This window comes from Siphateles boraxobius, unplaced genomic scaffold (assembly GCF_051911475.1).
Source record: "Siphateles boraxobius isolate OS27281-9 unplaced genomic scaffold, OSU_SipBor_1 12, whole genome shotgun sequence".
In the NCBI taxonomy this organism is placed as follows: Eukaryota; Metazoa; Chordata; class Actinopteri; order Cypriniformes; family Leuciscidae; genus Siphateles; species Siphateles boraxobius.
The window spans coordinates 16,351,668-16,375,651 of NW_027508722.1; the positions used below are offsets into that span (position 1 = coordinate 16,351,668).

Consider the following 23,984-nt stretch of genomic DNA (forward strand, 5'->3'; position numbering starts at 1 on the left):
ATTTCACCCCCTTACCATCTTTTTTTCCAGGCCCTGAGCCACCCACTGACCTGATGTTCAGCAATATAACAGATACTTCTGTTTCAGTCTCCTGGAGAAAACCTAAAAGCAGAGTAGCAGAATTTAAAGTCACGTACACCAACATTGTGACTGGTACTGAAAATGCTTTTGAGTTATCCTACTTTTCTGCTTCAACGATTAAGTTTGTGCACCATTGCTGATATGCCACAATAAACTGAGTCTGAGATGTGATTTTACAATATTTTACCCTTTTATGCTGCAGGCGATAGTGGCACCATGTCTGTTGACTCTCAACTGTCCCATGTTCTCCTGTCTAAGCTCTCTACTGGCTGTACTTATGATATTACTGTGAGCTCAGTCCTGGAGACACTCAAGAGCGAGCCAATCACAGCCTCTGTCACTACAGGTGAACACAAGGCTTACTTGTTTTTTTGTTTTGTTTTTTTACTTGAAGTTATGAATGAATGAATGAATGCATGAGGCATTTATATAGCGCTTTTCATATGTACTACTGTACACCCAAAGCGCTTTACAATCATATTGGGGTCTCTCCTCAACCATCACCAGTGTGCAGCATCCACTTTGATGATGTGACGGCAACCACAGTACAACGGTGCCAGTGCACTCACAACAAACCAGCTATAGGTGGAGAGGAGAGAGAGTGATAGAGCCAATTCAGTCGATGGGGATTATTAGGAGGCCATGATTGGCAAGGGCCAATGGAGGGAATGTGGCCAGGACACCGGGGTTAAACTCCTACTCTTTACGAGTGCCATGGGATTTTTAATGACCACAGAGAGTCAGGACCTCAGCTTAACATCTCATCCGAAGGATGGAAGTTATTGTTAAACGATACCACTTACAGTATTATTATTATTTTTTATCCAATACCAAAAACCAACACACTGGATTTTAGTGATTTAAAATCAAATAGTCTAGGTAGAGAACAAATTAAGGGAGGTTTTTTTTTTGCACTTAATGCAAATAGCAATAGCTGCTATTTAAACCTACTGTAAATAGCAAGAAAAAGCATATAGCAATATTTTCTTTGCAGTAATTGTAATTAGTAGTTCAATGCTATTTATACTTAATGCAAATATTGGCAGATACTATTTGCACCTCAGTATAGTGTAGTACATTATAAAACAATATGCATAATAACAACATATTCTGTGTAAATAATTATATTTATTAAAATCATAAATGTATGCTACCATACAGGGAATTACTTGTCCCTATCCCTAAATCCCACTCAAACACCTATTTCTAACCCTAACTGTTAGATACTTTATTCCCACTATTCTTTAACCTTCAGGCACTTTAATGCAATTAGGTAGTCTAAAGTTAAAGCCGCCCAACTTATGCACCATAAATACTAAATATGAAAAATGTATCATGCTTGTCATTTGATAGGCAGAAGTGTGAATAGTTCCTACACAACTATTACTAACACATTTTTTTCCACTAAAGCTTATGATACACATACATTTTCATGCTAAATAAATTGTAAAAAGTTTAAAGGATCAAGTTTCTAATATCAGGATTAATTCTCTTGATAAAAGTATCGATTCAAGAACAATCTTCTCATCTCTACTTGATTTTGCAGTCATTGATGACTTTCACATTTCTCTAAATCCCAGTTCCAGACTCTCCTACTGAACTAAAGGTGGTGAACATCACAGACACTAAAGCTCTGCTAGTATGGAAACCGTCCCAAAATAAAGTGGACAGCTATGTCCTCAGTTATGGAACTACAAAATGTAAGTGCAATCAAACCTATGAAATAGCTGTTTCTCCTCTAAACCATCATGACTTACTCAAGTTGTTTTGCTTTCTAGCTCCAAATGTGACTATTACAGTGACATTATCTGGCAGTACTGTGGAGCATCAGCTCAGAGGACTCCATAGATCTTCTTTGTACATGGTGAAAATCACAAGTCAAGTCAACCGGCTCCAGAGTAGCCCAGTCTCCACAACCTTTACAACAGGAAGTGGTGCGTAAACTTTCACAATTATGTTAACTCACCCTCAAGCAAACCACACGGCACAAAAGAAATATAAGTAACATAAAAGAAATTTAAAAAAAAGATTTTCATGTTATGACCGATAATCACTAAATACATTTTAAACTATTTAAACATTAAAATACATTGTTTTAAATGCTACAATGAAAATTTAGGCATCACAATGATATAATGTACAGTATAAAAATTGGATATGTATTTTGATATTTTCTAAATATTATATTTAACAGTGTTATTAAAGTATTAGTGCTTTTAAAGATTACCTTTGCTGTCATCTATAGTTCATTTATTTAAATGTAAAAATAGCATGCACAATTTCGAATGATATCCTTAGTTTTACTCATTATACAGTCACAGTTGGTATGGAAAAATCAAGTAATGAACTGAAAATTAAGTCAAACTTTTTAATTTACATTATCACAAAGTGCAATTCTTAAGTGTGTTAAGAAACATAGTCTTGAAAGTGTGCTCTCTTTAAGTACACTTAAGTGGTCTTTCATCTCATTACTGTATTATCTGCATGTACTGCTTTTTAAAAGTATACTTTTGATATTTGAAGTACACTACAAATGCACATTCAATAACATTAAGTAAACACCTTTTCACAAGGGAACTTTAATGCATCTAAACGTTAAAATAAAAAAATAATAAAAAAAAGCTCAATTAAAAGTCCAGTATCAGATAAATTCTGATAAGGGACCGTTCGGTATTCATGGAATGGACCACCGGAGGAAAATAGGGGAGGGTCATGTCTTTTTATTTTTTGTTGAGGGGAGGGTCATCCAACTTTTTTTTAGTCTAGGGGGAGGGTCACCAAACTTTTGTATTCATGAAAACAGCAACATTTCAAAGTGGCTTGTTTGGCGCATATTTTTCCATGTAGCTCTCTCAGCCTCGGCCCCCCATCGCTAGCAGATGGGTCTGACCCAACAAAAATCAGATGCAAAAGATAAGTCCAGTTTTGCGCTGTTTGAAAGTGCGTGCGCGCTCAGAAAAAGTGCATCATGTCCAGTGGCGGAACTAGAGTTTTATACATGGGGTGGCCAGGGGGTGGCCACTGCTATTTTCGGGGGTACACACACACACACACACACACACACACACACACACACACACACACACACACACACACAGTGGAAGGAATTGGGTCACTCTGTTTGTAACTATAAGTGTTGAACATCCAAAATATTTGCAGAAAACAAAGCTGAAGCACCAAGGAGATAAGATACAGTAGCATGTGTCTGTTTTAACTGCTATGTTTATTTACAAAAATAAATCACATTTACAAACTTTTTTTAAATTAGATATAGCAGGCATCAAGCAGACATGTACTTGGAAAATTTACAAAATCCTGACTGTGAAGTGTAGGCAGATTCAGGTGTATTGGGCAGAGAAAAATGCCTACAGGCAAAACAATAAGCTGAATCTTGATTCACAGAATATTCAACCCATGATTTGTCCTTATACCAGGAGCTGTTCAAAGCCCTTTTTCTAGTACCACGCTAAGTTCTGGGAAATGTTTTCAAACATGGCTGTACTGGACCCTCTTCTCTGGATCTAGAGATGTCTAAAATGCCAAATAAATAATATTATAATAATATAATGTTAAATAATGTGCCAAATCTCTATGGAAATGTATAATTAAGGGATCCACAAGATTAGATACTAACAGCTGCTAACTAAACTGTGTAGTTTAAAATAAAGGTCTGGCTTACCACTGGGTCCTTTTGGAACAGCAAATCTGGTGCTAGATGCAGTTGGGAGGGGCTCCATGACATCTCCTGGCAGCTCTGGTTCACTGTCTTGCTCAGAACCAGAGGTATCTGTGTCCTCCCTTGATGCATCTATTTATAACACAAGAACCATTAGTGTATAATAACGTCTCTGGTTACGTATGTTACCTTAGTTCCCTGAAGGGAACGAGCGCTGCGTGAAACGCTGTGGGAACGCCCCTGTGTGAGTGCGTCATGAAGCACGTATGAAATCAGTCCAATGGCGAGACGGAACGTCATAGGCGGGTGACGTCATCGACCAGGAAACTATATAAGCACCCCAAAACACAAGCGCATCAGCTTCTGATAAGACTGAAGCAAGTGCTCACGGGCATGCTGGGAGTATGGCAAAGACACGCAGTGTCTCGTTCCCTTCAGGGAACTAAGGTTACATATATGTAACCAGAGACGTTCCCTTTCAGGGAACTCAAGCTGCGTGAAACGCTATGGGAACGCTAATACCAACGTCGCCATACGAGCAAGTGTCCGTCGTGTGTAGTCAAGGCGCACATTCGGACGAAAGCACCTGCGCCCCTGGAGTGGAGCTGAAGTCAAGATGGTAAAACTTTACGAATGTGTGCGGTGAGGACCAGCCTGCCGCATCGCAAACGTCCTGAATTGATACTCCTGACAAATAGCCTTAGAGGCAGCCATACTCCTGGTTGAATGAGCCCGGACAGCCAAAGGAGAAGGCTGACCGTCAGACTCGTAGGCAAGTGAGATGGCCTCGACCACCCACTTGCTCAACCTCTGCTTAGATGCAGGACGGCCCTTCCTAGGGGGTCCAAAACAAACAAACAATTGTTCACATTTTCTCCACAAGGCAGTTCTGTGAACGTAAGCATCTAGAGCCCTAACTGGGCAGAGCAGATTTAGTTTCTCTTGGTCCGACATCAAAAAAGGAGGAGGACAGAAAGCCTACAGTACAATAGGCCTGACAACATTAGTTGGAACCTTGGGAACATACCCCGGTCTAGGGATGAGGAAAGCCTTAACCATGCCGGCTGAAAATTCCAAGCACGAGGGAGAGACTGATAGAGCTTGAATATTTCCTATTCTCTTTAATGAAGAGAGAGCAAGAAGAAAGATAGTTTTTAGAGTAATGAATTTCTCAGAAACTTCTTCAATGGGCTCGAACGGTGCTAGAGAGAGACCTTCTAGAACAACCGCAAGGTCCCAGGTCGGCACCCTCGTGCGAACTGCTGCCCTCAGCCTCAAAGTGCCACGAAGGAAACGAGTTATAAGTGGGTGTCTCCCGAGAGATGCTCCACTTAAAGGGACGTGGTAAGAAGATAAGGCCGCCACCAGCCTCAAAGTGCCACAAAGGAAACGAGTTATAAGTGGGTGTCTCCCGAGAGATGCTCCACTTAAAGGGACGTGGTAAGCAGATAAGGCCGGCACGTACACCTTCAGTGTGGAGTGGGATAACCCTGTGGAGAAACGCTCCTGAAGGAATTCCAGCACTGCACCCACCGGGCAGTTAACTGGGTCCAACTGGTGTTCCCCACACCAAGAGGTGAACATCTTCCATCTCAAGGCATATAATTTCCTAGTGGCCGGAGCTCTGGAGTGGAGGATGGTCTCCACGACCTCAGTCGAGAGACAAGATTCTATGAGCTGGGCCCCCTCAGAGGCCAAGCCCACAACCTCCGTAGTTCTGGGCGGGGGTGAAGGATCAATTTTCAGAGGAAGATTGGAGGAGAGCCGTCGAGGAGAGAAATTAGGTCCGCAAACCAACGTCCAGAACTCCTGGGGGCAGAGCAATAGGGGGAAATGCGTAAAGGCGTGACCTCGGCCACGCCTGTACCATAGCGTCCAACCCCAGAGGGGCTGGAAGGCTTAGAGAGAACCACAGTAGACAGTGTGATGTCTGCCTGGATGCAAAACAGGTCTTCCTCGGCACGACCGAAATCTTTCCATAGGAGCTCCATCACCTCGGGATGGAGTCTCCATTCCCCGGGCCTCGGCCCCTGCCTCGACAGGATGTCTACCCCCTGATTTAGATACCCTGGGATATAAATCGCCCTCAAAGAAAGAAGCTTCCCCTGGGACCATAGAAGGATCTGGTGAGCCGGCTTGTATAACGGCCGCGAACGCAGACCTCCCTGGTGATTTATGTAGGAGACCACCGATGTGTTGTCTGACCGGACAAGAACATGATGACCTCTCAGGTCTGGGAGGAAGTGTTTCAGAGCCTGAAACACTGCCAACATTTCTAGACAATTTATGTGCCACGAGAGATGATGGTCCTGCCACAGACCGGGCGACCACTCATGATCGCCCCCCCCCCCCCAGCCCGTGAGGGAGGCATCCGTCGTTAGCGTTACGCGACGACAGGGAGCTCCCAGCACGGGCCCATGGGACAGGAACCAAGGTTCTTTCCAAATAGCCAGGGCGCGAAGACACCGTCGCGTGACCCTGATCATGCGGAGCAGGCTTCCCCTCGGGGAGAACCCCTTGGCCCTGAGCCATAACTGCAGCGGTATCATGTACAGCGGGCCGCAAGGTATAACGTTGGACGCTGCTGCCATTAGACCCAGAATTCTCTGATATTCTTTTGCAGTAAGTGACTGGCCTAGCTTTGCCTGTTTGATGGCTAAGAGAAATGAAGCCAAACGAGCAGGAGACAGATGTGCCTGCATTGTCTTCGAAACCCAAACCACACCCAGAAAAGTGGTCCTCTGCAACGGAGAAAGCACACTCTTCTTGGCGTTGAGCCTCAACCCCAACTTTTGATATGGGCGAACACGACATCTCGATGCCGAATCGCCTGATGCTCCGATTGAGCTAGAATCAACCAATCGACGATATAGTTTAAAATGCGGATGCCCTGGAGTCGCAGCGGAGCCAGAGCTGCATCCATGCATTTCGTGAAAGATCGGGGAGACAGTGCTAGGCCGAACGGAAGAACCTGATAATGGCACGCTTCGCCCCCGAAAGCGAACCTCAGGAACTTCCTGTGTTGTGGAAGGATGGAAATGTGGAAGTATGCGTCCTTTAGATCTATCGTGACAAACCAGTCCTCGGACCCGATTTGTGACACGATCTGCTTGATAGTGAGCATCCTGAATTTGAGCTTCCCTACCGAGCGATTTAATGGGAGCAGATCTAAAGTTGGACGCAACCCCCCATCCTTCTTAGGAACGATGAAATATCGGCTATAATAGCCTAGCTCCAAACTGGGAGGAGGAACCCGTTCTATAGCCTCCTTTTGAAGGAGCGTTTTCACCTCTTGTTCCATTACCAGAGCCTGCTCGGGGCCCACCACTGTGGGCAGAACCCCTCTGAATTTTGGTGGAAGACACCTGAATAAGATTGTATAACCTTTTTCTACTGTCTGCAAGACCCATTGAGATATTTTTGGAAGGCTTTTCCACTCTGCCAGAAATACTACTAAGGGTACCAGTCTCTCGAGACTGGCCTCTGGTATAACTTGAGCAGCAAACACAGTGCCTTGTAACGGCGCACCGGCAGGGAACAACTGGTTTGACTGCCCTGAGACCCTCCTCAGAGGGAGCGAGCGTCCCTCGGGAAAGCGCTCGCTGGGACCGTCTACGCCCCGGCAAAGAGGCGGGGTTGGCAGAACGGGCCCCGTAAAAAGAGGTGAACACCTTTCTCCCTCGGTGGGGACCACCCTCAGTGTCCTAAATTTTATGAAGTCAGGACTTTTTCTTGGCCGAAGCCTTCTTAGACAATCGAACTGTCCTCAGATCAGTTCTACCGCCCGCAGGCTTTGGCTGAGGGTGCCGCGTCTGGTCCCACTGTCTAGCAGGGCGAGCGTGAGACGCGACACTCTGCTTGTGCTGCCTATGCGAAGAGCTCGTAGACGGCCGGGGCTGCTCCCGCCCAACAGCCCCGGGGACGTGAACTTTTAATGGAAGAAACTGCCTGTTTCTTTTCTTCCTGAAATTTATCAATGACAGAATTAACTGAGTCACCGAATAACCCCGCAGGGGAGAGAGGAGCATCTAAAAGAAAAGCTTTTTCTTTCTCTTTCATAGACGAAAATTAAGCCATAAATGCCTCTCTAGGGCCACCAAGGCTGCCATAGATCGACCCATTAATTTGGCCAATTCCTTGGTGGCACGCAGAAATAAATCAGCAGCCTGACGCAGTTCTCGAACTACGTCAGAACTGACCTCCTCACTCTTGCTCACGTCCCTTAGCAGATCAGCCTGGTATGCCTGCAAAATCGACATAGTATACAGACATGACGCAGCCTGACCTGCCGCCGAATACGCTTTACCCACCAAAGCTGAGGTATTTCTTAAAGGCTTGGAGGGTAATGTCGGTGCTTTAAATGATGAAGCAGCCTCGGAAGAGAGAGAGCTCGCAAGCATCTCTTCTACCCGAGGCATCGCGCCATAACCATAATATTTTGCCCCCGCTATATTAGAATATGAGGATGTTAGAGGGCTAAATATTCTATAAAAAAACGGCTTCTTCCATGAACTCGAAACCTCAGTATGGAGATCATGAAAGAACGGCAAGCACCGGCGTGGAGGTTGAGGGAGAAATCTCTCATCTAATTTAGATTCAGTAACAGACTCCTGCCTAGCCATTGGCCACTCAATGCTTAATTTTGACACAGCTCGAGTGAGAACCTCCATAAGCTCTTGGCTCAATACTGACAACATCCAGCTCCTCAGAACTGGGTAATTGAAATGAAGGTGCCTCAGCCCGGGCGGAAGAAACCGCAGTGCGTGCTTCCAAACCCGGATCAGAGGCACTGGATCTACCAGGTAAGGGCTGAGAAAAGGCAGAGCCCGTCTCAAACCCCGCTGATAGATCCATTTGCGATCCCCACGATTGAAGCCTTCGCTGGAGCCTTCGCTCGCCAAGAAATATATTGTCTCTTTTAGAGTGTTTTTATATATATATATATATATATATATATATATATATATATATATATATATATATAAAAGTATTCAGTATTCTAATTTATATATATATATAAAACTCTAAAAGAGACAATATATTTCTTGGCGAGCGAACAGCAGTTCAGAAAGTGTGTTCATCCCTGCCCACGTTGAAGAAAAAAAAAATTATATATTTCTAATATATATATATATATATATATATATATATATATATATATATATGTGAAAAACTCCTGCCTAGCAATTTCTAAGGACAGACAAAAACACTTGGGACACAGACTTTTTCATACACAGAGCGCTTGCTGAAGACTCAGAAGCTGATGCGCTTGTGTTTTGGGGTGTTTTGGGGATATAGTTTCCTGGTCGATGACGTCACCCGCCTATGACGTTCCGTCTCGCCATTGGACTGATTTCATACGTGCTTCATGACGCACTCACGCAGGGGCGTTCCCACAGCGTTTCACGCAGCTCGAGTTCCCTGAAAGGGTACAATATAAATGCCACCGTCATCAACAACAAGAACACCCATGAACCAACATTTTAAAGGTCCTCATCTGTTCCATTGTAGAAAGAAAAAAAAACAATGGAAGTCAACATTCCTTGGTTATTTTATTTATAAAATTATTTGGTTACCAACATGCTTTAAAATATCTTTTTTTTTTTTTTTCATTTTTGGGTGAACTATACTTTTAATCTGACAAAATCATCTCAACTTAAATTCCTGAATTCGATGTGTGATTGACTGCCTGTGTCTAGATGCTCTGACCTGTTGCTGGTCCTGAAGTCTGACCACACTGACTCTGACTAGCCTCAGGTAGGGAGCTGCTCTCGGTTCCAGTGGTGATGCAAGGGCTGGGGTCTGTTTGCACCTGATCTGTCTGTTTGTGCTTCTTTAAAAAGAACTCTGTAATCCCTCCCTTTCTTTTCATGTTTAATTGACCCTGTTAAAAATATGACAAATTGAAAATATGATTCCAATAATATTCATATTCTAATCATCATCCAATTACCAACATTTTTATCTTAACTCTCTCGCCAGCATAAAAATTAAAAATAAAAATCAGCCACCATTAGCCACCGTTTTTGGTGATTTTCACAATATCTGAACATGTCAAAAGAAAGAACAGACCCTGTGCTTTACAAAAAAACTGTTTTATTATAGCTTTATGCATCCTTTTTTATCAACACTTGAATGTTGGTAAGTTTCATAAAAAGCAACATGAGCAAAAAGCTGAGAAAATCGCATTTTTATCAAAGATTACATCTAGATCAGATTCAGAATGATGATCAAAACACAGTAACTTTAGATCTTAGCCTCACAGTGTATAGTGATTGCATTATGATATCGCTTGTTTCTGCTCTTCTCTTCTTTGCCTGCGTTTATACTGTAACGAACACACGGCATGGTAGCCTACTGTATATGCCTGTATTAATGTATTCGGAGCAAACAACCCTGATGCTAAAACTTAAAAACTTACTTCAAATATGATGTTTCTTCTGTGAAGTTGAAGTATCTTGACTTGCAACCATCTCTCGTCCTCTGCTCGTCTGTTTGAAAAATACGTGCGCGCTGCCGGCGAAGGTTTTTTTTTTTTTTAAATCAGCATCAGCAACTGCCAGTAGCAAATACAATTTTGGGGTGGCACCCGGGGTGGCCAATCGCATGTCAGGGGTGTCCAGTGCCACCCTGGACCCCCCTCTGGCTCCGCTTCTGATCATGTCAGAACAGAATGCCAATGAGATGTTTACCCAGCAAAGCTTTAAAGTACGAGCAAATAATGAACTTTTGTGATTGCGAATAAGTGCAGTGTCCTGTGAGTGTAACTCTACTATGGAACGCCAAAAGAGTCAAATTTCACCACTAACCAAAAGCGTTTCATTCTCAAAACGCTGTTTCTGACACCACAGGCCATCCATAGTGCGCAGTCATCTGAGGCGTTTCTGTCTGACAAAGACAGCGTAAAAAGCGACGTTTTGTATAATATTTTAATCAGCCTCACCCTTTTCTTCAAAGTTCAGCCCATCTAATGAAGTAGATGGAAAGACATATGTAGTAGATTGTCGATCTGAATGGCGATCCGTCTTAAAGGGTTCTGTTTTTCTAACGTTGTTTGGCCTAGTGTTTGGACTGTTATCGTGTCATATTTTTATTTCTTCATTGGGCGCATGTAGGCTATCCCCCTTTTTTCTTTATCATATGTGGGTATATAGTATGATTTTAGCCTCTGTTTACATTCATGAAATACATTAGATTACCCAGCAAACTTACTACCTTCAGTAGGGCATTGTTCTGCGTGCACGGAAAGCAGTGTCGTTTTGCTCTTAGTGACAGGGGTTCGACTCCAAGGTCCGACCGTATAATATAACGATTATATGACTTTTTTTTGTAACACAAAATTATTAATTTTCTGTAGAATCAGAATCAGAATTTCTGGCGTTATTTTTAGGGGACCATTGTGGAAAAAGGGGGCTAAAGATGGAAAATGTAATGGTCATTTAAGACTTTATTCAGTAATTTTACGGAATTTTCCCTTAACCCTAAAACACAACACAATACAATGCCTCAGGAAAAATACACGGGAAAACTGTAAATATATTCTCGTATTATATATATTCGTATAACACATGGCCTATTTTTATGGATTGTAAATAATAAAGAGTTGTGAGATGCCTGTATTTCCATAATGGCTAATGCTACATATTCTATTAGATTTTCTTTTAAATATGTATTTTTAAAAATAATTATATTGTATTTTTCTAAAATAAAATCTTGAATTGAATTGTTTCAGTCAAACTTGAACTCAGCACATTTGGAATTGCCTGGGGTAGGCCTAATAAATCCATAACGGTTTTCTAACAGTCGGTTTTGTCCTTTTGGACAGTCCGGATGGGCTATTATTTCATCACAAAACTCATCATCCGTCCGCCATCCATCCGCACCAACGTTTTTGACCAATTTTCAAAACCGCACCCGACCGCCATCCGCTGATTGGGCGATACAAGGCGCTGCTGATGACAGCCGTGAGACTAGAAACCATCCGCCACCCGCCCGAATTTAATTAAAATATTTTTTTTCGTCACGTCATCCGCCCGATCCGCGGTTTATCCGCGGAGTCTGTGGCTATAACCGCCAACCGCGCATCTCTAAATGAAACTAAGCCAATCCTAATTGGTGTTGCATCATGACGTAACGTGTGACGAGACACAAGCGGAAGCTACAAAGGGACGCCGGCAAACAAGTTACCTTTCTGTTCTTCAGCAAGTGCTCTATGTCTTTGTCCGTCTTATTTGGTGTTGTTTGTCAAGTTACAAAATCACTTAGTTGCATTAGTTGCATAACTAATGTATATATATATATATATATATATATATATATATATATATATATATATATAAGATGGCGAGCACAAGTTTCAGATGCATCCCTGCCCTCGTTATATCACAGGTGGGAACACACACCGTTTGTGCGTGCATTGTTTGGGAGTGCAGCACGCGCAGGCAGCTCTCGAGGGGATTGCGAGGATTGTGAGTCACTATCAATCCGTGTGCTGCTTGCGAGGATTGTGAGTCACTATCAATCCGTGTGCTGCGCTCCTGCCTGGCCATTTTTGATGAGGATGGTCAGGCTCGCGAGCCCCTCTTCATGGGGCTCGCAAATGTATCTGACAGGGGATCCTGAGACTGCCGAGGCACGCTATCAGGATTCCCATGCCAGTTCCGATGTTCTTCCGCACGAGGGGAGAACTCGATGCTCGAGCTGTCTGTGCTCAGCATCGAGGATGGGGATTTTGGGGATGACTCGCCACCCCATGTCCCCGCATATGAGGAGCTGGTAGAGGTTGTTTCTCGTGCAGTGGCCCGTTTAAATCTTAGTTGGCCACATGAGAGGCAGGAAGCGCAGGTTAAAAGTTAAAAGGGAACAACCTCGCCACCGGTGTTTGCCGTTCTTTCCCGATTTACACAATGAGTTGTGTAAATCGTGGAACAAGCCACATTCTTCTTGTGTGTCCAATCCCCCTATTTTAAATTATAGTAACATCTTGGAGGCACGAGAGAACGGTTATGGGATGATACCTTCGGTTGAACAACCACTTGCAACGTATTTATCTCCGCAATCTGCATCATCCCTGAAAACCCTGGTGCTGCTCACTAAACCCTGCAGGGATACATCATCGTTTCGTTTCGACAGATACCTCCCTCACGGGCTGGTGCGCGGTCATGGACGGCCGCTTTATCACAGGCCTATGGCAGGACCATCATTCTTCCTGGCACATAAATTGCCTGGAAATGTTGGCGGTGTCCCGAGCTCTGAGGAGCTTCCTGCCGGACCTCAAGGGCCATCGTGTCCTTGTGAGGTCAGACAATATGTCGGTAATGGCCTATATAAACCATCAGGGGGTCTGAGGTCTCGCCCTCTATTCAGACTGGCGCATCAGATCCTCCTGTGGTCCCAGGGGAAACTGTTGTCTCTCAGAGCAACATACATCCCGGGAAATCAGAATCTTGGGGCAGACATCCTGTCGAGACAGGGGCTGAGGCCCGGGGAATGGAGACTCCACCCCGAGGTGGTGGGGTCAATATGTCAGAGGTTTGGTCCATTGGAATTGGATCTATTTGCATCTCGAGAGACAACCCACTGTCCACTGTGGTTCACTCTCACACATCCAGCCCCGCTGGTGCAGACGTGGCCGAGGCTGCGTCTGTATGCATTTCCCGCGATCGCTTTGCTCCCGGGAGTTCTGGAGAGGGTCCGTCGCACGGGATCAGTCTACTGCTGGTAGCCCCGTTGTGGCTGGCCAGAGTATGGTTCTCCGACATAATATTGCTCCTGGACGGCCCCCCGTGGGAGATGCCCCTGAGGGGGCACAGTACCGAGAGGCCGGCCTGTCAGCAGGAGTAGTGGAGACTATACTTAGCTCTAAAGCTCCCTCCACGAGGAAATTGTATGGTTTAAAGTGGAATGTTTTAACCAATTGGTGTAGAGAGCGTGAAGTGGACCCAGTTAACTGCCCAGTTTCTTCAGTGCTGGAGTTCCTCCAGGATCGCTTCTCGGCTGGTCTTACCCCGTCCACACTCAAGGTGTACGTGGCTGCCATTTCGGCTTTCCACGCTCCTCTGGGTGATGGGCTTCTGGGGAGACAGCAGATGGTCGTACGTTTCCTCCGTGGGGCTTGGAGGATGAGGCCTGTCGGGTCACCCAAGAAAGGGCTTGCCGCTTCCAAGCAGACCATCAGCAACTGGATTGTCCAAGCTATTTCTATGGCCTACCAGGTGCGCAATTTGCCTTCACCTTTGGCCGTGAGGGCTCATACAACCAGAGGCATGGCGTCCTCTAGAGCCCTCCTCTCGGGCGCCCCGATCCAGGAAGTCTGCGATGCAGCAGGATGGGCCACCCCTCATACCTTTATTAGGTTTTATAGTCTGGACATTCCATCCACCTGGCACTCTTGTGCTCTCGTCCTAAGTGTGCCTGTGATCAGCTTCACACTAGGACAGGCAGGGCTCGTTGTGGCATAGTGGGTACTCCTTCCCCCAAAGTGTCATTCGACGCAGTTCGAGTTCCCTCGAAAGGGAACGTCTCTGGTTACGACTGTAACCCTTGTTCCCTGAGAAAGGGAACGAGAACTGCGTCCCTTCGCCACGCCTTCCCCTGCCTGGGAACGCTTGCTTCATCACAGAAGCTAACTCTGTTGTGTGCCGGCATCCCTTTGTAGCTTCCGCTTGTGCCTTCACACGTTACGTCATGACGCAACACCAATCAGGATTGGCGTAGTTTCATTCATGCTTCAGAGGCGCTACGCTGAGGGGCGTTCCCCAAAGTGTCATTCGATGCAGTTTTCGTTCCCTTTCTCAGGGAACAAGGGTTACAGTCGTAACCCAAGACGTTTTGGAGTTATAGACATTTATATGAAAAATCACGTAAAAAATGACAGACACTTGACTTTGATTGGATTTTATTACCCCTTACTATCAATATTTTGACATTTGGGCAATAATTCTAAACCAGCGACCTATGTTTTCAAACTTCTGACGGTGGTTTCGTCTCGATCGGACTAGCGGTTTCGAAGATATTAGAAAATTAAATCTCAACGCTACACAGATTGTAAGGCGAAACCTAGCATGGGTGGTATCATTGGACTTGGCAAGGATTCAGAAACCTAACGAGATGACTTCTGTGAAAATAAGTGAACCACACCCAGAGTTATAAGCATTTGAAAAATAAATTTTAAGACTAGGTGGCGGTGTTTCGAAAATTCTCAGGTTCCTTCAGGGCATTGTACTGATGACCCATACCAAGTTTCGTAACATTTTGTTCATGCGTTCAGAAAATATAGCATTTTAGCACATCATTCAAAAGGGCCGACAGCCAAAATGGCCGATGTGGGAAAATTGGATATCAGTCGACTCGGCATGACGCCCTGAATCTAACGAGACAACTTTTATGATTTTTGGACAAACCGTTCAGAAGTTATAAGCAGAAATAGCCATTTTATGTATCTCCGGACCAGTATGTGGCGCTGAGCCAAAACGCAGCATGTTGCCTCCCTCAGGTCATGCTTGTGATGACATGTACCAAGTTTGGTCTTAATACAATAAAGCGTTGCGGAGATACAGCCTTACGTCTGTTTTTGCAAGCACAACATACAATTTGTTTGTGTGTTTATCAAAAACGGTTTGACAAATCAACGTTACGTTTGGTCCCCACTGCCTGAAGATAATCTGGTGGATCTGGTGATTTTGGTGAAAATCGGACAAAACATCTAGGACGAGTTAGAAAAAGTAGGTTTTTTGAACAATTCAAAATGGCGGCCATGTTTTTATGACAGAAAATTACGTTATAGGGTGCAATCGAAATGTCATGAGCTCAGGAATCAGAGGAAAAAGAATTTTGTTGATAGGCCTTACGGTTCAAAAGTTATTAGCATAATAAAAGTGAAATTTTAGACATGTGGTGGCACTAGAGGGAATGAGTTAGAGACACCAAAATTAGTGTATTTAAAGTTGGGACTGTCCTCTATCAGAATGTTAAACCGTTACAACTTTCCCGCAAATGGTTCTATGGGCTGCCATAGACACCCAGTCGGAAGAAGAATAAGAAGAAGAACCGGAACAATTACAATAGGTCCTCCGCACCTTCGGTGCTTGGCCCCTAATTATCGGGGAGGATCATGCCTTTTTTCACAATCATTTTGGAGGGTCATAGAAAAATGTTTTGCTGGCGAAAAGAGGGTCAAGTCTATTTTGACTATAGATCTCAAAACTCCTCCGGTAGCCCCTTAAATAAAAAAAAATAACAGTCCCTAAATTGTAAAAATCTGTAAATTCGCCTGAGATCCTTAGTTTTACTCATTATACAGTCACAGTGTAAGGGGATTTACAGTCAAAGACCCAGAACCAGATATGAAGAATGAAGACCTAGAGTCAGAATTATAATAAATTAAAGAAAAGTTTTACTGAAGATAGTTTGCAGTGTCAACAGCAGAAGTCAGCTTCAATACTCACACAGGAGTTCTTAGGCCGCCCCTCTTACAGTTACAAAGATCACAGCAGTTATACCATTTCCAAGGTCTAAGCTACATTGCTTACAGGTTGAATGATTCTCATTGGCTAAGAAATAGATAAATACAGTAATTTTCCACACATATACAGGTAGACTGAAGCATATCTCCATGGATTATGCAGCTGACACTCGGACCCTGAAGTTAGGCACGTCATGACCTTCCAGGTCGCAGATTTGGGTTGCTGGGCGCTAGCATGTCCAGAACAACAACTCAGTCAATCTCCAATAATGCCAGTGGTTCCTTAACCTGTAACTAAAAAGACTAACACACACACACACACACACACACAGACAAATAGCTTTTCCAAGGTTGGATTTGGGCAGGCTCTAACTATAAACAGGAGAGTGCTCTATCAAAACATCAAGATAATGCGTTCTTTCTCTCAAGGATAGCTAAACTTTAGTCTAAATGGAAAATATAGGCTTTAACTGAGAAATGGTCTCTTAAACTATAGATCCCTATACGTTTTAACTTGTTGAAGACCTTTCTCAAACACAAAACAACTCCCTATTTTATTTCTGGAATCCGGGCTGAATAAGCAAGCACTGTTACTCAGATATCAAATACAGACATTAAAGAATACATGAATAGAACATTACAGTAATCACACTGGTATATAACATTAAATATATCACACTTTTATAACAGTAAAATCTCCAGAGAAGTCATTCAACTCATTTGATATTTAGAAGGAAAAATATTGATTAATACCTTAATTATAATTAATCATATACATTGAAGCAGCAGTGGATTCCAATCCACCCCCTTCAACAGCATGCATTTTCTCCAAAGCTGTGTTTAAACAATATGTATTGTTAAAAGCACTATACAAATAAATGTAAATTGGCGCTGTGATTATTTATCACTGAAAGTCCTCCTGTCCACCATAGTAACTAATTATCCTCTATAGGATCTGCAATATCTAGGTTTTATCCTCTTTTTCCATGCCTGTATGATTTCCAGGAGTGAAGCTTCAGGTAGTGACTCCTGCAGTGACTTTTCACTCAGCTGTGATTTCATGGAGGGCTCCCCATGTGGCTTTCAAAAGTTATAGGCTCACATACCAGCTGAACGAGGAAGTCCAGGTGAATATATCAGTCACTTAATGGCACCTCTCAGTCATATTTAGCAGCCTTTCTACAATTTTTTTGACCCTTGCTTATGAACAGGAGCTCATTTTAAATCCATCTGTGACACACTATGAGCTGACTGGGCTGGCAGCCTCCTCAAACTATACTGTGAAAATAGAGGGAGAAAGAGATGGACAGTACATCAGTTTTGTCTCCGCTGAGTTTACCACCGGTGCGTAATAATCTGTTTCTTAACTTTCACCCCTCGTTGCGTTCTATCTTTAAGAGATTTAATTTTCTTTCTTCTTCATTTGTAGCTATGCTCCCACACCCATACCCCAAAGAATGCTCAGAGGTACAGATCAACGGGATGAAGGAGTCAGGAGAGGCTGAGATCTACCTTGAAGGGAAGGATGGAGAGCCAGTCTGGGTCTACTGTGACATGGAGACTGAAGGAGGAGGCTGGACAGTAAGAAACAAAAGCCTGGATTGAGACCTCTAATACACTTACAGCTTTCACCATGAAACTGTTGTTGGAGTGTGGCATATTTAATATTTAGATTCTTTTTAAAACAGCCAATAGATTTGATTTAAATCACAGCCTTGAACCTCTGTAGGGCCAACCGTGACTTGCCTGATTTCATGGACAAAACAATTATGGGAAATTATATGCTGTTATACCCTTTGAAAAAGTACACTTTATCACACTTTTTCAAATGAGTACTTATTATGGAGTAATAAGTAATAGGTAAGTAATAAGTAATAATAATAATTCCCTGAACACTGACCTCTCTACAATATACTTTAAAAGAAACATGTGAACTGAACATAATGTTTTTACACTTAATTGCATGATAATTGCAATTAATTGAAAATTAATTATAGTTTAAATTTATATTAGATGCAATTAGTTGAGTTAAGAGTACCTTTTTTATCTCTACATGTAATTTCATAATTACTTCTGTTGTCTTATAAATACTGTTAAAGTGTACTGTGGAATGTACGCTGTACTCAAGCATTTATTGTAAACTAAGTCTACTTCTATTGAAACTTGTATGTCATTTAAATACATTTTAAATATATTATGTTACAGTTTAGTGCATTTAAAATAGGTACTGTAATAAAAGTAGTATTGAATAACATACTACAGTTAAAATTATAATTAAGTACTTTGCATGTGTACTTCTTTAGACGCATACAAATATTATTAAAACATAAAGATTAAAAATGTACTTTAAAACTTTAAATACAAAAGTAATTACTTTATATAATCCTCTTCCTGCACTTGAGTCCTCGATCCTGTCCACTATCCAGCCGTGACAGAACGAACCAGCACAGGACTACAAACACAGGGAGACTAAATAGGGGAGCAAACAAGGAAGGTAACGAGAAAAACAGGTGAGACAAATTAACCAATAATCAGATAACAAGGAAGGAGGAGTTAAGACAGAGACAGGAACACGGAACACCACATGTGCTACATATGACAGGACAGACTTGTGACATTGCTGTTCCTGAGCCGGAGCCCGTGTCTGCTGTTCCTGAGCCGGAGCCAGTGTCTGCTGTTCCTGAGCCAGAGCCAGTGTCTGCTGTTCCTGAGCCGGAGCCAGTGTCTGCTGTTCCTGAGCCGGAGCCAGTGTCTGCTGTTCCTGAGCCTCCGCCATGGCCACCCGAGGGGTCGTCTCCGCCCTGTCCGCCCGAGGGGTCGTCTCCGCCCTGTCCGCCCGAGGGGTCGTCTCCTCCCTGGCTGCCCGAGGGGTCGTCTCCGCCCTGACCACCTGAGGGGTCATCTCCGCCCTGGCCGCCCGAGGGGTCATCTCCACCCTGGCCACCCGAGGGGTCGTCTCCGCCCTGGCCGCCCGAGGGGTCGTCTCCGCCCTGGCCGCCCGAGGGGTCTTCACCGCCCTGGCCGCCCGAGGGATCGTCCCCGCCCTGGCCGCCCGAAGAGTCTTCACCGCCCGGGCCGCCCGAAGGGTCGTCTCTGCCCTGACCGCCCGAGGGGTCGTCTGCTTCGCCCTGGCCGCCGGTTAAACCATCATCCCCTGTTTCTGTTCCCTTCCATGGACCTGGCCCCCCATCCCTCCCCCTGATCCTTCACCATGCCACCTCCCGCCTGGACTCTTGTTTTGTATGTTACGTCTTGGAGCGTCTGGTAGCCGCTCCTTAAGGAGAGGGTAATGTCACAAGTCTGTCCTGTCATATGTAGCACATGTGGTGTTCTGTGTTCCTGTCTCTGTCTTGAATCCTCCTTCCTTGTTATCTGATTATTGGTTAATTTGTCTCACCTGTTTTTCTCGTTACCTTCCTTGTTTGTTCCCATATTTAGTCTCCCTGTGTTTGTAGTCCTGTGATGGTTTGTTGTTATGTTCCTCGTGTTTCCTCTTGGACCTGATGTATTCTTTGTCTGTTTTTGTTTGTTAGTTTTTGTATTTTTATTTACTTTATTAAATCCTCTTCCTGCACTTGAGTCCTCGATCCTTTCCACTATCCAGCCGTGACAATAAGGGTGAACGCACTTCACAATTTCATTATGATCCAGACAGCCCCTTTTATGAATAAAATGTGTAACATATTTATTGTATAAATATTTTGTACACAAAATGCATCCTGAATGGATTTCGTCCATGGAATTTAGTTTCCATTTTTTTTTTGTTATCCACTAAATTAAAGGGATAGCTCAAAAAATGTACATTCTGTCATCATTTACTCACATTCCAAAACTGTATGACTTTCTTTCATCTGTGAAACAAAAGAAAATATTCTTAGAGGTTTATGGGCTCCAATGTTGTTTGATTACAAAAAAAATATCTCTTTTCGTGTTAAGCAGAAGTGAAAAATGCATACAGGTTTGGAATGACATGAGTAAATAATGACAATTTTCACTTTTGTATGGACTATCCCTTTAAAAAGTGCATAGACTGTCACTACCATGATATACAGTATTTCCTCAAAGCTAACATAAAACTATTTTTGAATTGAATCCAAGGATTTTAAGTCCCACCCTTTTCTGAATGTAGAATCATGTTACATTACTTTATTCTCCTCATCTTGCGTTATGCCATGATTTTTTATTGTTTGGATCTTTTGTAGTTTTAGCTGAACTATACAGTTCCTTATCACCATTTTATGGAATTAAGCGATATTTAACAGTATTATGTTTTTTTTGTTTGTTTTGTTTTTTACTTGAATAAGACTTTGTTGTTTTGCAAATGCAGGTATTCCAGAGGAGAATGGATGGATTTACTGATTTCTTCAGGAGCTGGAGAGATTACAGCAAAGGCTTTGGTCTCCTGAGTGGGGAATTCTGGCTGGGTGAGATTTTCCACAGTAATTGTATTATTTTTTCAGAAACAAAAAATTATTTTCAATTTAAACGATACACAAGGTTTCCACCGAAAGAAAATCAGTTTAGGATATCAAATTTAGAATATAAATTTTGTTGTTGTTGGATTTATTTCATTAGCACTTGTATTTTTTTTGTAAATATTATTTACATTTTGCCCCAACTCTCCATAGGAAATTACATCCTTTACACTCTCACCAGTCTTGCTCCAATGAGCTTGCGAATTGACCTCCGTTCAGGAAATGACACAGCCTTTGCTCATTATGCCAACTTCAACGTTAACTCAGAGGCCAAACATTATGCAATCGAGGTATCTGGATACTCTGGTACTGCTGGTAAGAGAAAAGATCATGCTTTGTAAAAAAAAAAAAAAAAAAAAAAAAAAAAAGCTGTTTTTGTAAGACTATATTCTGTATATGATAGCTATATTCGTTCTTTTTCCAGGTGATTCCATGAAATATCACAACGGCCGTCCGTTCTCCACGAAAGACAAAGACCCAAACACCCTGAGTATCCATTGTGCTAAGGCCTACATGGGAGGCTGGTGGTATAAAAATTGTTACAAGGCAAACCTTAATGGTCTCTATGCCTCCTACTCAGACAACAAGGTAGTACATCAGCAAATAGCATTTCTGTATTCATTAATCTAAGGTTTTAAGTACAATGTTAAGAGCATCAAACTATAGCCATTACAGGGATACCAATTGGGCTTGAGTCTCAAATTGTCTCTCATTAGAGCAGATTTCTGAGTCTTTTCTTCTTTTCTCTTAGGGTGTGGTGTGGATAGACTGGAAGGGCAAAGATGTGTCCCTCCCATTTACTGAGATGAAGCTTCGACCCTCCTATTTCAGTCAAACGATCCCAACAACCCAGGGTTAAGACTGCAGAGTGAAGAGTGCACATAGTGCAAATGCACTGTACAAACACTGCTACTTCAGTATTGTATATTTACCAACATACACACAAAACAAAAACTGTAAAGAAATCTGATGGCAGCTTTGCAAAGAACATATCACAACCTCCAGCCAATCAAAAACAACTTTTGTAAGTTAATATAAAGTTTTTCAAAATGTTATGTAGACTTACAGTATGCATGTGTTGATGTACTTGTGTTAATGGTGGTCCATCGTTGATATTAATATTTCCGCTACTGGAATAACTGCACTGTCTTGCTCTATTGGTACTATTTTTGTTTTTATCTTTTCACATGACTGGTTTTGAATTCCTCTCTATGAATTTGTTTTACTTTTTATTTACTTTTTATGTTCAACATATGTAGACAAAATCAATAAAACAAAGTGCTAACGAGTTTTTGTATATACTTCTTAATATTTCTTTACATAGTATTTATTATTTTTTAGTATACTTACTAAATCTGCATATAATATAATATAATATAATATAATATAATATAAAAAAATACATATAGTAATGCAGAATCAAAGCCAAATAACTGTATGGCAGTATTTGCATGTGTCAAGTAGAAGGCTTATGTTCATATATGTATAATGATTCTATGCATTAATGCACATTGACCCATTAGTGAATTATTACAGCATAACTTTTCTTTACAGGCAAATCCTTTTCCAAATGTCTTTGTTCAGTTCTGGTAAACTGCCAGTTGAAGCAGACTGGTTTAACAGTAATTCCTGTGTGGACTGAAGGCTTAGATTGTGGTTTGGCTATAGACTAGATTCCGCCCTACCTGACACTATACTTCTTTGATTGGTTTTTAAGGGTGGTAACTGTATTTCACTATATTCCTGAGCTTCTGCTGAATCACTGCTTTATTTGCAATGAATGGGGCCTTTCCTTCCAACGCCTTGCGGCAATATATCAGCATGGAGCTCGGCAGTAAAGGATATATACAATAGCATGCACAGTTGCACTTAGTTTTAGAGTCCACTATTTATATGTACTTCCTTTCGTTTTTTTTTATTTTTACTAAATATAAACTTTGTTGGTCATAAAGCCAATAGGCACTTATACCAATAGATATCATGTAATATCATTCATCAAATCGTAATGTTAGAGGTTCATTTTTCTTGCTTTGAGAGTAACATTGAGATAAAGGTCAAAATAATATTTATCTGTCCTTGATGAGAGGATACTTTGAGAAACAACACTCAATCATGTGGATTGGAGCAGGGTTGGAGGAAGAATATAATAAAAGGGGGAGAGTAAAAGAAAAGCTTTCAGAAAGTTTTTAGACTCAATAAAGAATCAACAGCATGTGTATCTCAGCAGTGAGTGTGTTGTTGTTACTATTCATATTGTGGATGCTTGTGGTCCAACTCTGTAGACAGACTGACAGGCAAAGTGACAGAGATGCCAAAGCAAGCAACAAACCAGAAGGTAGGAGGTTTAATTCAAATTAGAGCTGTGGAGGCGTAGATTTAAGAATTTTCCATTGATAACCTGAATACCAGAAAAGTGAAAAAGGAGATTATGGGCGATATGACCAAAATCTTATATCACGATATGAGTAATTTTATTTCACGATACCGTTTTTGTTTAAAATAATGTTTTTATGATTTCATAGGATTTTTATGATACCATTGACATTTTGATAATTCTTGTCAACATTTTCAATATCACAAGTAAAAAAAATACAAATAAAAACTCTCAAGCTTACTCAAGACAAGTAAACAGTGATAAAGAATGTACAAAGAAACTAATTACAAGCATATAGGAAAACAAACAAATAAACAAAAGAAATAGAACTACCAGAAAAACTTCAAGCACTAGAAATAAGAAATAGGTCTACTACATAAATTGAATTTGTATTACGTACTCAAATGTATAAAAAACACTGCATAGTCTTCACTGTGTAAATGAAATAATACATTTATACTTATTAAAGTTACAAAAGTGATTCAGTCAAGAGTAGTGAGAGATTTTCTCTTTTCTGTTGTTTGATTACATTAATGACAACAGCAGGTACATTTGGATGCTGTCGCTTTAAGACTGACTGCACGGATCCAATATACTCATTTGTTTTCTTTCTCAACTGTTTACGTTCACTGAAGACATAAATGACTGTTTACTTGCAAAGACAGGGTCACTTTGACACAAAAGTATGTGTATTTAGTTGGCAAAAAGCACTCAGTTCAGTTCTCATGCGCTTTATGAGCAGCGGCTTCATGTGTGCGCGTCTCTCACACAGTGATGAGAAACAGTCTCCCTGACATCACGCACATATATTGATATGTCTTTCGCTGCTTACTTCATCACTAGTTTTTAACCCGCAATACTTAAAAACGCTTGCAAACGACAAGCTTCAGTGACTGTGTAGCACAGAAACTTCAA

General features: G+C 42.1%; 2 protein-coding genes across 3 annotated transcripts in view; both read left to right on the forward strand.

The window, feature by feature from the left end:
* tnxba (tenascin XBa) overlaps positions 1-21,983 on the forward strand; it is a 41,138-nt gene extending 19,155 nt beyond the window's left edge. For both annotated transcript variants that reach the window (XM_077209226.1, XM_077209225.1), the window contains 11 exons: positions 31-153; positions 284-427; positions 1,662-1,781; positions 1,860-2,015; positions 17,226-17,347; positions 17,432-17,564; positions 17,650-17,801; positions 20,548-20,644; positions 20,849-21,010; positions 21,120-21,283; positions 21,447-21,983. In XM_077209226.1, coding sequence (XP_077065341.1) covers positions 31-153; positions 284-427; positions 1,662-1,781; positions 1,860-2,015; positions 17,226-17,347; positions 17,432-17,564; positions 17,650-17,801; positions 20,548-20,644; positions 20,849-21,010; positions 21,120-21,283; positions 21,447-21,554 — 1,481 coding nt within the window. In that variant the 3' untranslated portion in view covers positions 21,555-21,983. The remainder of the gene's footprint in view (positions 1-30; positions 154-283; positions 428-1,661; positions 1,782-1,859; positions 2,016-17,225; positions 17,348-17,431; positions 17,565-17,649; positions 17,802-20,547; positions 20,645-20,848; positions 21,011-21,119; positions 21,284-21,446) is intronic.
* Positions 21,984-22,249: 266 nt separating this feature from the next.
* cyp21a2 (cytochrome P450, family 21, subfamily A, polypeptide 2) overlaps positions 22,250-23,984 on the forward strand; it is a 35,358-nt gene continuing 33,623 nt past the window's right edge. Inside the window, exon 1 of the mRNA XM_077209227.1 lies at positions 22,250-23,030. Coding sequence (XP_077065342.1) covers positions 22,907-23,030 — 124 coding nt within the window. The 5' untranslated portion in view covers positions 22,250-22,906. The remainder of the gene's footprint in view (positions 23,031-23,984) is intronic.